This window comes from Hyaena hyaena, unplaced genomic scaffold, assembly GCF_003009895.1.
Source record: "Hyaena hyaena isolate Hyena2069 unplaced genomic scaffold, ASM300989v1 scaffold_560, whole genome shotgun sequence".
In the NCBI taxonomy this organism is placed as follows: Eukaryota; Metazoa; Chordata; class Mammalia; order Carnivora; family Hyaenidae; genus Hyaena; species Hyaena hyaena.
The window spans coordinates 380352-397515 of record NW_024081192.1 but is presented as its reverse complement, the minus strand read 5'-3'; the positions used below and the strand labels follow the sequence as shown (position 1 = coordinate 397515).

Here is a 17164-nt window from a genome sequence, read left to right as displayed (position 1 = left end):
ACTTTGGCTCAGGTCGTGATCTCATGGTCCGTGAGTTTGAGCCCTGCATCAGGCTCTCTGCTGTCAGCTCAGAGCCTGCTTTGGATCCTCTGTCCCCCTCTCCCTGTACTTCCTCCATTCATGCTCTCACCCTCAAAAATAAACATTAAAAAAAAAAAAAAAAGCGAGGTGGGGCACCTGGGTGGCTCAGTTAAGCATCCAACTCTTGGTTTCGGCTTAGGTCATGATCTCATGGTTCGTGAGTTCGAGCCCCACATCAGGCTCTGTGCTGACAGTGCAGAGCCTGCCTGGGATTCTCTCTGTCCCTCTCTCCCTGCCCCTTGCCTGTGCACATTCTCTTTCCCTCTCAAAAATACATACACTTTAAAGAAAAAATTAGAACTTCTAGCTCAAGTAGTTCATCAGCTCAATACTCAATAATCTCCACATGGTTTTCCGTATAATGACTATTCAACGATAGTAACAATTAACATTTACCATAAGCTCTCAAGAAAAGGATAAATAAAAGAGGAAAGGTAGTACTAAACAGAAAAGAACTACTATGAGTAGTTGGTTTGTTTTTGCCTTAAGGGAAACTGATATCATCCCATCCTGATTTTCTTATGGACAAGAATATGCCAATTCTCCTAAATTGAGCCCTCTCCAACACCCGTATTGAGGAATCCTTTCCTCAGGTTATTCCAGATCTCTGAATACAAAGCTTCCCCCTATTTGACAGACTCTACCCCACTGGCATTCATTCATTCATTCCCTCACTCAGCACAGATTTAATGAGCCCGAACCAAATGCTGTGCCCACTCCTTTCTTTCGCCATTCACACAGTAGTGAAAAGACAAGTTCTCTGCCTCATGAAGCTCACAGTCTATTGGGAAAGGCAATATATAAATAAATAAAAATATATTATATATGTATATAACAAGAATTTTTAAATCAAGCAAAATAAGGAAATAGAGCAACAGGAAGAACGATCCTCCTATCCAAAGAGAGAATGTTTAAGCAGGGACATGAAGCAAGAAAGGGACACATGAGAACGTCTGAAAAAGAGAACAGCAAAGACCCGAAGAAAAGGGTGTGTGGGTACAAATCCAGCACGCTAAGAGACAGTCCCCATAACTCACTTTACTGTATGTAGAGAGCTGATCCTTCAGGTTCTGACAATGCAGCAGGGTGCCCAGGGCTACTTGCTGGACCAGCTGTTGAAATTTTACATTTTTGGAAACAAAATCTGTCTCACAGTTTACCTGTGGGAACAAAGTTACATCGCTGTGTAAGCTCTTCACTGATGGTCTCCCAAAGTGTCTTACGATGCAGAGAAAACCAAGGGGTTGTAGAACAAGCTGCAGGCTCAACACGACAGAAATAAATGGCCCCAGAATTTTTTTCCCTCTGACTTATGTCACCCAGCATAATACCCTCCAGTTCCATTTCTATCTTGCAAATGGCAAAATTTCATTCTTTTCCATTGTCGAGTAATATATGTGTATATGTGTACACACACACACACACACACACACACACACACACTCCATCTTCTTTATCCATTCATCAGTCAATGGACATTTAGTGACCCCAGAATTTTAAAGCTGCAGTTCCTCTCCGAGCTCAAAGTCAGAAACTGAATGGATTCCTGCCCTACCAGTGAGTTAGCAGTGACCCACATATTCACAAGATGGTTCCATGGGGTCCCCCAAGGACTCATATGAGTTCACTACTTGCCTGTAACTGCAGGCCTTCATCACTTCATTCTCCAGCCTCTTCCAACGCCAAGCCCTTCTGCTGCCAGCGTGCTTATCTCCTTTTCTCACTCTATACTAATCCACAGCTGATTCTTTGCCAGTTAAGGGCCCTAAACCTTTATCCTCTGAAACAGCTACTTGGGGCGTCTGGGTGGCTCAGTCCGTTAAGTGTCCGACTTTGGTTCAGGTCACGATCTCACAGCTCGTGAGTTTGAGCCCCACATTGGGCTTTCTGCTGTCAGTACTGAGTCTGCTTCTGATCCCGTCTCCCTCTCTCTCTTCACCTTCTCCACATGCTCACTCTCTCTCAAAAATAAATGAACATAAAAAAAACAAAAACAGGGGCACCTGGGTGGCTTAGTCGGTTAAGCGTCCGACTTTCGCTTAGGTCATGATCTCGCGGTTCGTGGGTTTGAGCCCCGCGTCGGGCTCTGTGCTGACTGCCAGCTCAGAGCCTGGAGCCTATTTCAGAGTCTGTGTCTCCCTCTCTCTCTGACCCTCCCCTGCTCACGCGCTCTCTCTCTCTCTCCTAGAAATAAATAAAAATATTTAAAAACAAAAAAAACAAAAAAACAGCTACATGCTATCCGTCAACTAATTAGTATAAATGCCTAGCTTTAAAATCTGTCCCAGGAAACAATCCATGACAAGGTGTAAGTCTACAGGAGGCTCACATTCAGAAGTACAGGCATGCCCCACTCTCTGAAAGTAGAGTGCTCCTATAAAACCTTTTGTAGGCCAAAATGGCACAAAGTAGAAAAACCAATTACCATTCATTTATATGGAAATGGATGGCCAAAATAAATCGGGACAGAAAGCACCGATGCAGAGAGTTCAAAGCTTTGGTGGCTGGATCCTGAGACGCTGAGTATAGTTCGCTGAGTATAGTTCACCGGAGAACAAGTCTAGCGGAGTAACTCACTACTACCGCATCCCCTGCCTCTCTAATGGCTCAGTGCAAAACAAAGGCTGAATGCTATTTTCACTTTTTGCCCTTCTTCATAAAAGTGAAACGACTCTCCAGATTTCTTTTGGTTAACAAAAAACAAAAACAGGTATGAATATAGGTCTTTTGTAAAAGCAAAGTGCATAACACAAACCTTTGAAAACTGGGGGGTTTTCTGTAATTTTTTTTTAAATGTTTTATTTATTTCTAGGAGAGAGAGAGAGAGAGTGTGTGTGAGCAGGGGAGGGTCAGAGAGAGAGGGAGTCACAGACTGAAACAGGTTGAGCTGGCAGTCAGCACAGAGCCCGACGCGGGGCTCGAACCCACGAACCACGAGATCATGACCTAAGCGGAAGTCGGACGCTTAACCGACTAAGCCACCCAGGTGCTCCAAGTTTTCTGTAATATTTTTAACTGCTAGACCTTTAACTGTTAAGACACCTGTGCCTTTCTACACTTATGTGAATTCACAATGACTGTGGTCTCACCAGTTTATTTACTCATTTCTTTTGTGAGAGAGAGCGCACGCATGCATGTGCGTGGAAGAGGGGCAGAGGAAGAATCCCAAATAGGCTCTGCACCATCAGTGTCAGTAAAGAGTCAGATGCTTAACCGACTGAGCCACCCAGGGCCCCCACACCAGTTTAATTCCAGCAACCTCTTAGCGTCTTCTTTAGGAATGCAAAGGATTGGGGCGCCTGGGTGGCTTAGTCGGTTAAGCGTCCGACTTTCGCTTAGGTCATGATCTCGCGGTTCGTGAGTTCGAGCCCCACGGCGGGCTCTGTGCTGACTGCCAGCTCAGAGCCTGGAGCCTGTTTCAGTCTGTGACTCCCTCTCTCTCTCTGACCCTCCCCTGCTCACGCTGTCTCTCTCTCTCTCCTAGAAATAAATAAAACATTAAAAAAAAAAAAAGAATGCAAAGGATCTACCACAAAGCTTCACACCCAAGGGGCGGCTGCTCCCGGTCTCTGGAATCTGACAACTCACCTCTACTAACACAGTTGTGTTTCCCTCTTGTAGCAGCCCAATGAGACCTTCTTTAGTTTTCCTGCCATGGAGTTTGGCGGCTCTGCTCCAGCCTTCCTTCTGGGCCCGCTTGTGGAGCCAGCTCTCTGCCTATGAATTGATAACAGAGCAAAGGTTACAGAATCCAGAACTGAAAGGGGCTCTACAGTATGTTCTGGTCCCCCAACTCTTTCTGCTTCTCCTCAATCCTATAATGGAAACTAAAGTGGTCTGTCATTTACTGGCAGCCTACCACGGACCGCCAAATACCAGCACCAGAGCTTGGTGCTCTGGACAAGTTTAATCTTCACAACACCCTGATGGGGCGGCCAGTAGTATTTTTATTATACAGGCAAGAACGATGCCATCTCTGAAAGATCAAGTAAGGTGTCCAAGATCACAGCGTTAGTGCGAAAGCACCACGGTTTGAGTCCCAGTGGGCGGTGGGTCTGACTCCCAAAGCTCACAGAAGCCCCTTCGGCCCCAAGCAGCAAAAACAGCATAGCAGTAGTGCTTGGAAAACGGTTTGTTAACCGTGGGATCCAGAGTTCGTTGCTTCTAGAGCTAAAACACAGTAAAAGGGAGAGGCCGTCATTTTAAGTCGGAATCCTACCTACAGCTGTGCCATGACGGTCACTGGGCAGCAGGTCTGATTTACTGCTCCCCGGCAGCACCTCTCTGGGAGACTGAAGTCGGGCCCTACTAACCCGCCCTGCTCCCCTCGTCCTCCTCCCCCACACCTGCTTGAGATCCCCGCTACAAGCCTCCAGAGCTTTCTTGCAGTTCACAAAGGAGTAGCCTGTTTTTCGCCGCAGCTTCAGGAGAAGCTCCTTGCTGGAGGCCGAGGAAGACAACCCGGGCCCGGCGTGAAACGTGTGCCTGGGCTGAGACGACTGAAGCTGAAGAGGCCCCACCTGCAGGGGTAAGAAGAAAGGTATGAGAAGCTAGAAGCAGCCAGGAGCCCCGGGAAGTGGGAAGCACGTCAGCAGGGAGGCCACCTTAGGAGAGACTGGGGCTCAGGGGGTGGGGAAAGGCAGCCAACCGGGGACTGGACCGCGAAAACACTGAGGTCGTTGGAAGGGTGGGATGGAGTCGAACGGGGGGCGGAGGAAGGGCAGGGTGCGTTCCGAGCGCACGGGAGATCCTCAAGGAAAGCGGGACGGTGCCGAGGCCAAGACCCCTCACCGAGCAGGTCCCGGCCCGCGCGACCAGGCAGAGACGCAACGACCGAAGCAGCGACATCTCTCTGATCCCGAACCACACTTCCGGCGTTCGGCGCACCGGTGAGGCCACAGGCCTACGGCGTGGCGGCAGGACCAAACTTCTCCAACGCAATGCAAGCGAGGACAGCGCCACCTGCTGGCCGGGTGTGGGCACGCTCGCCTCCTTCGCTTCGCTTTCTGAGACTGCATTTCACAAGGGAATTATCCGCCCCCCCCCCCCCCCCCCCGGGTAAAATAACGCAAACCGTGAGACAAAGTTGTCGCAAAATAACAATCCAAGACATGTAGCAACACTTTATGCTTCTTTATTTCCATTCATCTTTCATAGTCATTATATATTTAAGACTAAAGACAAACTTGTGAGGTAGGTGGGTGGGTTCGGAAATTTGGCCAAGGTGGCCTAGGGAGGAGGTAGGGTGGAGTCCCTTCAACAAACCCTGTGAATATTTGTTGAATGAGCAAAATAGTTGTGGAACATCTACCACATGCCGGGAGGTGTGCTACGCTTCACGGAATTAGAGGGGAGTAAACCACAACCCTACCCTCCAAGGTAATCTAATGGTGAGAAAATAGGGAACAGACAAAGGACCACCCAAGACACACCCATGAGATGAACAGTGACAGGGGCTCTAGAGAGAAAGAAATCACATCCAAGTAAGAGGCTCAGTAAAATCTTTTTTTCAGGAAAGAGGCTAAGAGTAATAAAGATTTTGACAGGTAGAAATAGCCCTTCCAGGCAGGGAGGAAGTCATCAAAGAGAATGAAGAAAACGGGGAATTGGGGTGTGGATTTAGGGAACAGAGTAGACATGTGTAATTTGCCCAGAGGTTGCAGGACATGTAGGAAACCAGTTGAAAATGCAGTAGAAGGGTAGTTTGGGGTCACACAGGATAAACCGAGCACCAAGCCAAGAAGCTTATTCTCGCTGTAGGCAGCAGAAGCCAGGCACAGCTGATTTTGGAAGATCACTAGAGTTTGATAAATGGCTTGAAGGGGAGAGAATGGAAGCCAGGAGGCCAGGGGAGGGGATATGCGGCCCAAGGAGTATGTAAAGAGAGCCCCAAGCAGAGGTACCGCAGCGGGGAGAGAAAAGAGGTGAAGACAAACACACTAGGAAGGACCGACAGGACTTGGAAACCTAAAGAAAAATCAAAGATGAGAAGAACCCAGTGCTTAGTGATCAGGGCTCCAGCTCCAAAATAGATGAAAGAATCTATAGTCCAAAGGACAACTCTGCTGCCTGTCCCTGGCTTCAGGGCAGGGAGGACTTGACCCAGTTAGAACCAGGGTCCCACCAGACTCTACAAGCAAGAAGTCGGTGGTCTGAGGCTTCATCCCTCCTAGCCCCCACCCTCCCACCCCCAGCAAAAGCCAGAATTCTTTGGATGCAGAAATGATCTTCATTCCCTTAAAAAAAAAATGTTTTTCACTAGAATCTAGAATCCATTCTGTATTAAAAAAAGAGAGAGAGAGAGAGAGAGAACAGGACCAGAAGGGTTCAGTGACAGTCTCTCTACAGCCACTGCTCTTACTTCCCATTTGCCTCCCCTGCCCCTAAAAATCCTGGATACCCTCCTGTCTTCCTCCTCTGAGAACAAGAGCTGAGAACAGCCTTTGTGCTCTAACCCAGTGCTGTTAGGGCTCTAAGATTCCTAGCAAGCAGGCACCTCCCTGCACCTGTCCAGGAGTATCTGGGGGAACAAAAAGGGAAGGAGGAAAGAGAGAGGCAAGGGAAGCCCACACTTCTTCCTTGTGTTTACGGCTTTGGAAATATGGCAGTTTCTTTCTTAGGACAGAGGTTCTTTCAGAGGAGCAGAAGGGTGATGTCAAGCAGGTCTTGGCTCCCTGTGCCTGGCCCTATAGATGTTGACATTCTCCTCCTCATCCCGCTGGGCCAGCTCCAGTTGGAAATGCTGGGGCAGGAGGTGCTGAAAGAAGCTCTCTGTCCCGTGCTCCTCTCTCATCTTGGAGGCCAGATAGATGGTGCCATGGGGCCCGCATAGGTGTTGGAGGGTGCCCAGCAGCAGTGGGAAGGTGGGCTCCAGGTACACGATATCGGCCCCCAGCACCAGGTCATAGTCTCCAGGGAAGACATGCTGGTCAATCCCCCAGGACAAGGCGCGGACCTGGGCCCGGCCTCCAGCCGGCACATTGGCCCGGACGTTGCCCCGGATCTGCTCTAGGGCCAGGGGCAGGTCAGTGATGGTAACATCCCCCCCTGAGAGAGAGGAAGGAGGAGAAATGCAAGTCAGAGGGACCAACCGAGGGGTCTCGGCTCCTGCCCAGAGGGTCCAGAGACCTCAGGGCCTAGAGGACAGTGTCTTGACAGCCAGAAGTGAACATTTTGGCTTTCAGTTACCCTCACCTCCATCTCACCCACTGCCATTCTCGTTACATTCTATAACATCAGCATTCTCTCTGAGCTAATATTCGACCTCTCTGCCCAACACGCAGCAATCAGCTGTCAGCAGAAGCCTGGGCAGGACCAAGCTGGACATGGCTGCGCACCCAGCCTCTACTGACTGAAACCAAACTTCATGGGTCTGGAAAACTTCCCAGAAGACATGACCTCAGCAAGCCTTAAAGGACAAGTAGGAGTTAGTCAGGTGGAGCTTTGCAAGCAGAGAACAGAAAGTACAGAGGCCTGGTGGCGAGAGAAATTCATATTCAAGGAAGGCTGAATCTTAGGGGACGTGGAAGGGAGGAGAAAAGTGTCAAGACACGAGAATAATGACGACATGCTGAAGAGACTCAGGCGGGATCCTGAGGGTGGTAGGTTTTATAGGTAGAAGCAGAGGGTGAAGATGATCAGATTAGCACTTCAGAAAGCTTCGTTTAGGCAAGAAATATATGTATTAGGCAGTACAGTGGTGATCAAGATAAAACCTCAGCCTTCCTTGAGTTTTTTTCAGAGTTTTTGAGTTTTATTTTACACTAAGTACTGCAAAACTAATCATGATCATGATGACTGTTACAGAAACAGGAAGTACTAGGAATTCCTTTCTTCATTAATATTTGTTACGTGCCTATATGCCAGGTGCTGAGAATACAGCAGTGACCCAATCAGACAAGAATCCCTCCACTCATGGGAATTATAGTCTAGTGGCAAAAATAAATAAATAAATAAAAATTTAAAAAATGGACAATGAACAAAACAAGTAAAAGAAGCTCCACTGGACATCAAATGGTAATAGATGTTATGATGAAGCATTAAGCAGAGAAGGGGGATAAGAATTGCTTAACGGACGGGGCAGGGAATCGAGTGGTTAGGAAAAGCCTCACTAAGCAGATTGTGTTTTGGGCAAAGACCTGAAGGAAATGTTGGAGCAAACCATGTGGACCTCTCAGGCTAAAATGCACCAAATGAGGGACTAGCAAGTGCAAAGACCTTGAAGCGGGGGTGTGTCAGCAGGTCTGAGAAAGAAGAGGAAGGCCGGCGGCTGGAGCAGAGTAGGTGAGGAGGAAAGCATGGGCCAGATCCTAACCAGGGCATTATAAAGAGGCTGTGAGAAATTTGGTGTTTCATGAGTGAGACGGGAAGCTATTGGGGAACTTTAAGTGGAAGAATGGCATAAACTGACTTCTGCTTTAAAAAGATCACTCTGGGGATGCCTGAGTGGCTCAGTTGGTTAAGCATCCGACAGCTCAGGTCATGATTTCACAGTCTGTGGGTTTGAGCACCGCATCAAGCTCTGTGTTGACCACTGAGAGCCTGGAACCTGTTTCAGATTGTGTCTCCCTCTCTCTCTGCCCCTCCCCTGCTTGTGCTGTCTCTCGCTCAAAAAAAAAAAAAAAAAAGAAGAAATAAACATTAAAAGTAAATAAAATTATCTTTTAAAAGGCACTCTAGCTGCTATGATGAGAAAGGACCACAGAGGGGAGGCCAGAATCAAAGAGACCTGGTGGAAGGAAGCTACAGAGACCCAGGTGAGAGGTGATGGTGGTTTGAACCAGGGCAGTAGCAACATCTAAGAAGTGGTCGGATCCTGAGTGATTTTGAAGGTATAGTCAACAGGGTTTGCTGACAGATTGGATACAAAATACTACAGAGAGAGGGAGAGAAGTTGAGGATGGGTCCAAGATGTTTGACCTGACTAGCTAGAAGACCGAATTGTCATGTACTCAGAGGAGGAAGGCTGTTGGAGGAGCAGAACTGGACATGAAGATCATGAGTTCCTTTCTGAACACATTAAGCATGAGAGGCCCCTCAGACAACCACGTGAAGATATCAGTAGGCAGGAGGTTCCATAAACAAGTACGGAAATGGAAAGTGGGGAGTTATAGAGTCATCAGCACAGAAAACTTATTTAGACCCATGAGGTGACGGGATTGCTCGGGAGTGAGTGTACACCGAAAACAAAAGGGGTCAAAGGACTGCTCCTGAGCCCTGGGACACTGAAACTTCCCTTGGTCAAGATACAAAGAAACCAATAAATGAGAGTGGAAAAGAGTGCCGGTGAGGTAAGCAGAAGGGAGAGGTATGGTACCCTAGAAACAAAAGGAAGCATCTCAAGGCAGAAGAACAGTCAAATGCTGCAAAGTCAAGTAAGGCAGGCTTATGGCTAACTCCGGTACTTACCAACATGGAGTTGGAAATGAAGCTCACAACCTTGACTGCTGCAACTGGAGGCGGAAATGTAGAACAGACGGAGGGAAGAATAGTAAGACAGGTACTACAGACAATGATGAGTAACTCTTTTGAGGAGTTTTGTTGTAAGCAGAACAGAGAAATGGGGTGGTAACTGGAGGAATATGGAGGACCAATTTTCTTCTGAGATAGGAGAAAATATATCATATTTATAGATGTGTATAGATGTGTATGCATACGTAGACACACACACACATAGAATGTTCCAGGGACAAGGAAAACTGATAATGCAGGGGAGACTGGGGTTCGGGGGAGGTTTGCCGGAACAATGTTTTTGACTAGATGAGAAGGTTTGGGGTCTTATGACAAGTAGAGGGCTTGACCTTAGCTAGGGGCGTAATGTGTTCGTCCATGGTAACAGGAGAGAAGGCAGCCTTTAAAACAGACATAGACAGGTGAGCAGATGTTATGATAGGAATGTGTGGACACTTTCTATGAGAAAATAGAAGCAATCAGAAGAGATGGGCAACAAAGTCATCAGCTGAGGGTAAGGTGGGGGGAGGAGGCATTGGGAGGTTTGAAGGCAAAAAGGTAAGCAACAGATTAAGTGGAAGAATAAGTGGACAACGGAAGAGTAATAGACTAGCTGTGTAGCAGGTAAGTACTCACCTGAGGTCGGTAACAATAAATTTAAAATGAAACCAGTCAGCACAGTTGTATATATACTATGAGGGCCCACCTTAGCCTGGAGGTGGGGATATCAAAGAGGTGTCCCCTTGGAAGTGATGTTTGAGCTGAGCATTGAAGGATGCATAGGAATTAACCAGGTGGTCCAAGGATTTCAGACAAAGAGTAGTCTGTGTGAAGGCTCCAAGGAAGGGAACATCAAGACAGACTTGAGGCACAGACAGAAGGGCAAGAGGTAGCACGAGGAGTACAAGAAGGGAGGGAGAGGCACAGAAAGAGGCCAGAGAGGGAGGCAGGATCTTGGAGGCCATGCTAAAGGTGTTGCTTTGATCTTGAAAGAACAAGAAGTCATTGAAAGATGGGGGGTGAGAGGTGAGTACAATTGCATATTTGAAAAGATCACTCTGACTGCTGGGTAGAGTGGGCAGAAGTCTAAGAGGGGGCAAGGAGTTAAAGCAGGAAGACAAGTTTGAGTAAATGTAGTGATCCAGGCAAGTGACGGGGGTGGCATAGACTGGGGAACCATCAGTGTTGATGGAAGACCATGACGTTCAAGAGATTTTTTGGACATAAAATTGGTAGGACTTGAATAATGGATATGGGGGTGAGAAAAGGGAGCATGTCAAAGGTGATGTCTCGGTTTCCCACTGGGGAGATGACGGTTTGATTAATTGAGATGGGGGGAGCCTGAAGGAGAAACGGCCTGGGTTCAGGAGGATCACAAGATCTAGTTTAGGCATGCTAACCTTCCCAGGGGAAAGCTGGAAGACACTTGTGAAAACCCAGGGAAGGAATAGCAGTGGCCTGAACTAGAGATGGTAGGAAGAGGAGCAGACAGGAGGGGAAGTATTAAGGACATATGACTGATTGACGGAATGTGAACGGGAGAGGGCAAGGGATAAGATGACACCCAGATTTCTTACTTGGCAGCTGAACTGGGGGCAAAGGAGGAGAAGCCAGTCTTTGAGCATATAGAAATAGGTGTTCCCATTCATTTTGCACACTTTTCTCTCATCTTGGCATAACTACACACCTCTCATCCACACATCCATTGTGGAAAATTGCTCTTAACACTCCCTGGTTCTTTCTGAGCCTGCTGCATCCACACTGTTCACTTTCTCATCTGCCAGAGCTTCTCTTTGATGAACTCCCAGGGACTCAAGGGAGGCATAGCCAGAGCATGTCCACTGGCTCTGTGCATACATCACCATAATTCCAGAACTGGAACATCTTCTGCCACCTTCCCCACTAGACCATAAGCTCCTCAGGAACAGGAAATCTGTCTGACTCACTGTTGTATCCCAATACCTGGCATGATTCTTGGAACACAGAAGACTCCAAGTACATATTGATTGAATGAACAGAAGAATGAATGCCTGCCTCTGGGAAGACTTCCCTGAATGTGACCTAGTTGTGCTTCCATGAACAAAGAATTTTGCATTGACATCGTGTTTTAAATGAGTATTTGGTGTGTGAGGTTTTGCCTGCCTATTAGATTATCAAGTAAGGAAATGTTTCCTTTTGCAGTTTTGGGTTCTTGATAAAAATGAAGCAAAATTTCCCTTCCCTTTTCCTTTCCCAAATCTGTGGTGCCTAATTCCTACCCCACTTCCACAAAAACCACCCTAACCCTCAGAAACTCAAGCTTATTTCTCTCAAGCAGTCAAAACCTTAAAAATCTAAAATATATTCATAATAAAGTTATAAAGCACTCCTGAGGTTTAATACATGCAGACTGCTTCCCCTACAGAGTGCCCCCACACACGCATTTTGACAAAATACCAGGTCCAAAGCAAAGGCGATTATAAGTGACAGCACTATCCATGAAAGCACAAAGAGCAAAAAGGTAGAAACAACTCCTTCCTCTAAAGCCTGCCCGATTTTTATTTCCAGCCCCCAAATGAAATACCCTGGGTGCTTTCTCTGGCACACAGAAAGATGCACGCGCACACACACGCGCGCGCACACACACCCACAAACACACACACCTTTTGTTAAAAAGAGACTGGTCTGGTTGCAAACCACTCCCTTCCCCCAAGAATCCAGGGAGTGACTATTTCTCCACCACCCAGTCCCCGCCACTCCCTCTTGCCACGAAGCTCACGCACCCTGCAGCGCAGCCAAGATCCCCACGATGCCCGTCCCCGCGCCCAGTTCGATCACTTTCTTGCCTCGGAAATCCACATTTTGACTTTCGAAATAGTTGCACAGGCTCAGAGCCTACGGGGGGTGGGGGAGAAGAGAGGGAGAAAAAAGTGTCGCGGGGACGGCTCCATATGGGAGAGGGAGAGTCCGGGATCTGGCCCTCCCGGGGACCCTTGCCCAGAGCCGCCCGCTCCTCACCGCGTCCCATACACACGCGGCCACTCCAAGGCGGGAGCCGAAGTTCTGTGTGATGCTCAACACGTGTCCACAGAAACAGAACCTGCTCTTCTCCGAATAAGAGTCGGCAAAGAGCCCAACTTCCCGCGGGAACACGGATTCGGACTCTGATTCAGGATCTGCGCGGGGGTCCGCCATCTCGCCGAGAAAGCGCGCGGACGCCGCGTCCAGCTCTGGGATCCCGGATCTGAGGCGGGGCAGGGGTCGGGGGCTGCGGGTCCACTCGGCTTCCTAGTGGCACCGAGCCCCGCCTCCCGGAGTTCTCCCTCCCTCCCGCAGCTTGACTTCCTGGAGGTGGGATGAGGAGCTGCTCCTCCCGCTCTGGTCCCCGGCGGACACCCGACGGGGCTCACGTCGAACCACGCAGGGCAGACCTGGCGGACTGGCCCGCGACCGGGGTACTGGGTGGGGGCGGTGGAGCGAAGATCAATTCTGTCGGAAGCGGGGTCCTGGGACCCCTCTCACTTGCGGGGTACATAGGTGCCCGCAACTAGGATGGTAACCCAGACCACGCAGAAGCGGGCTAAGCAAAGAGGTAGGGTGCTAAGTCAAGCCTTGCCAGCCCAGCAGGAGACCGACGCTTCGAAGGCGCCCTCCGGATCCGGCCACCTCGGGATCTGGCCCCCTCTGGCCCTCCGCGCCGAGGCCCGCCGAATTCGCTCTGGGTCTTTAAGAGGCGGGGTCTGCTCACAACGTGTCTGATTGCGTCATCAGCGTGCGACTGGGGCCTTCGTCTCCACGTGGGTTCTGTGGAGTAACCCGCGAGTGAGGATCATGGCGGGAGCCGAGGAGGCCCCGCAGCCCCAGAAGCGCTACTATCGGCAACGTGCTCACTCCAACCCCATGGCAGACCACACGCTGCGGTAGTGAGTGAGGGGGGACGGGAGCAGCGGGAGGCAAAGGAGGACGGAAGGCTCGCAGCAGCCCGCAGCAACCGGGAAAGACCATTGTGCTGAGACTGTCAGCAGGGTCTCAGACGAGGAAGAATCGGCAGGGTGACGTCAGCTTTAGGGGTGGGACGGGGAGATTTGGCGGGGGGCGGAGTTGAGGACGAAAGGGGGCGTGGCTTCTGGCCGTAGTCTCACCGGTCCAAGTCTAGGGAGACAAAGTAACTTGCTAAGACTGGAGTGTTGCGGGCAGAATATCGTTTACATCTTTCGGTTTCGTTGATCGGATTTAATAAAAAGACAAGCATAAACATAAATCCCGCCCACCCCTTACTCCATCCTCTTACCACAAAGCACACAAAAATAGTAAGGTCCCACCCAGTGCGTTAGGCGGTCAGTCTCTGGGGTTAGGGGAACTTGTGCCCCAGAAAGGAGAGCCGCCTGACCGGAGTCGCATCAACTCCTAGAAATGGAGATGGCCAGGTCAGCAATCACGAATGAGCCTCATGATGGGCCTATGATTCACACTGGGGGTTAAGGGTGGTTTCCATTGTGTCTGCTAGAGACCACAGGGCTCACTATTACAGAATTTTTGAGAAATGCTCTTCCCATTTACTTCCCACCCTTACATAACCGCCCACACACATGTAGTACCATTTATTCAATGGCATGACCAGCCTTCTCATGTCTCTCATGTCTTCTCTCCAATAGCCCTGTGAAGCCAGAGGAGATGGACTGGTCTGAGCTATACCCAGAATTCTTCGCACCACTGAATCAAAATAAGAGCCACGATGACGTAAAGGATAAGAATGAAGAGAGAGCTCAGGCCCAAGTAGAGTTTGCAGACATAGGCTGTGGCTATGGTGGCCTGTTAGGTAACACTCTGGCCTTTTCTCTAGGGCAAGAGGCAACGCCTGGGTTCTGCTACCTCAGCGGGTTTGGTGGGGGCCATAGTTGGCCTTTCCCCTTCGGACCAGACTCCAGTGCTGTGACATCAGTGTGGAGAGCCTCTACCTTCCCTGTACTCGGGGTCTGTGGTCTTTGCCCTGCAGGAGGGAGGGTGTTGTCTCAAATGCTTCTTAGAACTTGGGTTGTTGTCTGGCCCCACCCCTGGCCTCACTCCCTACTTGAGCCATTTCACCTGCAAGGTGCCGGGTCAGTGAGCTGGTCAGCACAAGCGTCAGAGATTAGTCACTGTGGCCAGTGATCCTGAACTGTCTTTCTCAGGGATTCCACCACTTTCCCTCCTCTCCCCCCTTCTTCACCAGAACTCATTCTTTCTGCTCTACTCTCATGTTTTCGAGTTTCTCTTGTATTGTCACAGCCATGCGTGCCAGGCCACTTCTCTATTTTTATTTTGTTATTTTTAATGTTTATGTATTTATCTTGAGAGAGAGAGAGACAAAGAGTGTGAGTGGAAGATGGACAGAGAGAAAGACACAGAATCCGAAACAGGCTCCAGCCTTTGTGTCTCAGAGCCTGATGCGGGGCTCGAACCCACGAACCCTGAGATCACGACCTGAGCCAAAGTTGGATGCTTAACCGACTGGGCCACCCAAGGGCCCCTATTTTTAGTTATTCCCATAGAGGTAACAGCGTGACAGAGAGGAAAAGCATGGCACTTGGTGGCAAAAAACCTTGGTCCAAGTTCCAGTTCTACCTCTTCTTAGCTCTAAGACCCTGGGCATTTCGGACCCTCAATTTCCTCATCTTCACAGTTTTCCCACAGAGTGTTGTGAGGATTAAATGAGACGGTGTGTGAAAACCCTGACACACTTGCACATATACATGGATTCACAGGCCCTCCCACTTCCAGTCCAGGCGACAGTCTTTGGATGTAAGCCTAACCCTAACCCTCTTCTCTAGCTTAGAACCATCCACACAGGTATCTCTCTGTCCATTCTTGCCATTCCTGATTTTGGTAGTTGCAGACTGATGCTCCCCTTCCTTTGTTGGCCCCTTTACGCTTCCTGCCAGTGTGAGGTTGACGATTCCGTTCTTATCTCTGTGTCCAGTGGCACTATCGCCGTTGTTCCCAGACACACTGATTCTGGGTCTGGAGATCCGGGTGAAAGTCTCAGACTATGTACAAGATCGGATTCGGGCCCTACGAGCAGCTCCTGGAGGTGGCTTCCAGAACATCGCCTGTCTCCGTAGCAATGCCATGAAACACCTTCCTAACTTCTTCCGCAAGGGCCAGGTGGGGAGGGGCCCCGGTGGGTCAGGCTGGTAGGCAGGTGGGGCATGGAGGCCAGCTCTGCAACCTTGTCGATGCACGTCTGTCTCACAGCTGACAAAGATGTTCTTCCTCTTCCCTGACCCACATTTCAAGCGGACGAAGCACAAGTGGCGAATCATCAGTCCCACACTGCTGGCAGAATATGCCTACGTGCTTCGAGTCGGGGTGAGTCGGGAGTGGGAGGGAGGGTGAGGTAAGTGGCCTCTTCAGAGACCTTCCACTAAGAATTCATTGGGGGTGCATGTAGGACTCACACCACTGCTCCCATCATCTCTCCGCTCAAATGCATGCAGCCCCCTGTCTAGAGTGATTTTGCCTACGCAGGGGCTGGTGTATACCATAACTGATGTGCTGGAGCTCCATGACTGGATGTGCACCCATTTTGAGAGGCACCCCCTGTTTGAGCGTGTGCCTCTGGAGGAACTGGTAAGTAGGGAGCCTGAGGGAAAGTGCAAAGATGCAGGCCTTTTCCAGAGTGGTTTGGTAGTCTTTGAACCCAGCTCGTTGCCAGGAGGACTAGATAGGAGTCTCAAGGCCAGGAGGCAATCTGAAAGGTGGGCAAGGATTTATTGGATCCTTCCTTTTCCCAGAGTGAAGACCCCATCGTGGGACACCTGGGCAGCTCAACTGAAGAGGGAAAGAAAGTCTTACGCAACGGCGGCAAGAACTTCCCAGCCATCTTCCGAAGAATACAGGATCCCACCCTCCAGGCAATGACTCCAAATCCCACCCCTCTTGGTCACTGACTGCTTACCTTGCCTGAGCTTGACCCCTGGACCTTGCCAGCTGAGACTACCAGGACCAAGAGGCAACAGTCTTTCAAAGAAGTTGGGGAACTGCCCAGGGCGGAAGCCTGGGATTCACAGCTACCCCTGACCTCTCAGAACCTGTTACCCCTCTACCACCAGCAGAAAGCAAAAGAAACTGGCTGGGAAGGTCAAAAGACCTTGAACCAGAAGGGATGTTTGGAAGGATGTGGGGTCTTGCTCTCCCTTAGCACTTCCTTCTCCTTCTGGGATCTCTCCTTCCCAGCTGGAGTGATGAATGGAATTCTCCACTGTCCATCTAAACTGCTTGCTAGGTTCAGATCGCCTGTCCCCTTGTGTTACTTTGCAGTCCTGTGGACAACTTGTGTGTGTGTGCATATGCCCCTGCTGCTGTTTCTCAGGAGAGACTAGAGCGTGTATCACATGCCTTCTCCCATTCCCCCAGCCTCTCCCTGCCTGAGACTTGACCCGAGGAATCTGCTGTCTTTATTGTTGCTGTCTCTGGAGAGTCAGGGCAGGGGACACAGAGACCCTCTCCTTTTTCATGTTGACCTTCGGTTCCAGAACTTCAGAGCTAACTGACTGGCACAGAGCCCAGTAGGGGCAGGGTGGGGGGAGTGAGGAGTAGAAAACTAAACTATGCTAGTTTCTGAGGCTAAAAGTGAAAAACAGCTGCTGACTAGAACTCCCCCCCCAAAGAGGAC

General features: G+C 49.7%; 3 protein-coding genes across 5 annotated transcripts in view; 1 reads left to right on the top strand and 2 right to left on the bottom strand.

The window, feature by feature from the left end:
- Window positions 1-4971, bottom strand: part of TSFM (Ts translation elongation factor, mitochondrial) — a 12476-nt gene extending 7505 nt beyond the window's left edge. Inside the window, exons 1-4 of the mRNA XM_039256194.1 lie at window positions 4873-4971; window positions 4428-4601; window positions 3670-3798; window positions 1119-1241 (exon numbers count right to left, since the gene is read on the bottom strand). Coding sequence (XP_039112125.1) covers window positions 1119-1241; window positions 3670-3798; window positions 4428-4601; window positions 4873-4929 — 483 coding nt within the window. The 5' untranslated portion in view covers window positions 4930-4971. The remainder of the gene's footprint in view (window positions 1-1118; window positions 1242-3669; window positions 3799-4427; window positions 4602-4872) is intronic.
- Window positions 4972-6295: 1324 nt separating this feature from the next.
- Window positions 6296-12948, bottom strand: EEF1AKMT3 (EEF1A lysine methyltransferase 3). The gene is made up of 3 exons (XM_039256201.1): window positions 12529-12948; window positions 12294-12405; window positions 6296-7128 (listed from the first exon to the last, which is right to left on the bottom strand). Exons 1-3 carry the CDS (start codon window positions 12703-12705, stop codon window positions 6737-6739), a joined length of 681 nt encoding a protein of 226 aa, XP_039112132.1. The 5' UTR covers window positions 12706-12948; the 3' UTR covers window positions 6296-6736.
- A 293-nt stretch (window positions 12949-13241) lies between these two features.
- Window positions 13242-16781, top strand: METTL1 (methyltransferase like 1). 3 transcript variants are annotated; one of them, XM_039256199.1, is made up of 6 exons: window positions 13242-13433; window positions 14166-14329; window positions 15470-15654; window positions 15787-15858; window positions 16018-16119; window positions 16284-16781. In XM_039256199.1, exons 1-6 carry the CDS (start codon window positions 13342-13344, stop codon window positions 16437-16439), a joined length of 771 nt encoding a protein of 256 aa, XP_039112130.1. In that variant the 5' UTR covers window positions 13242-13341; the 3' UTR covers window positions 16440-16781. The 3 variants fall into 3 exon arrangements, with proteins under 3 accessions (XP_039112130.1, XP_039112129.1, XP_039112131.1); XM_039256198.1 differs by having other exon boundaries at window positions 15745-15858; XM_039256200.1 differs by lacking the exon at window positions 16018-16119 and having other exon boundaries at window positions 15745-15858.
- The last annotated feature ends 383 nt before the right edge of the window (window positions 16782-17164 follow it).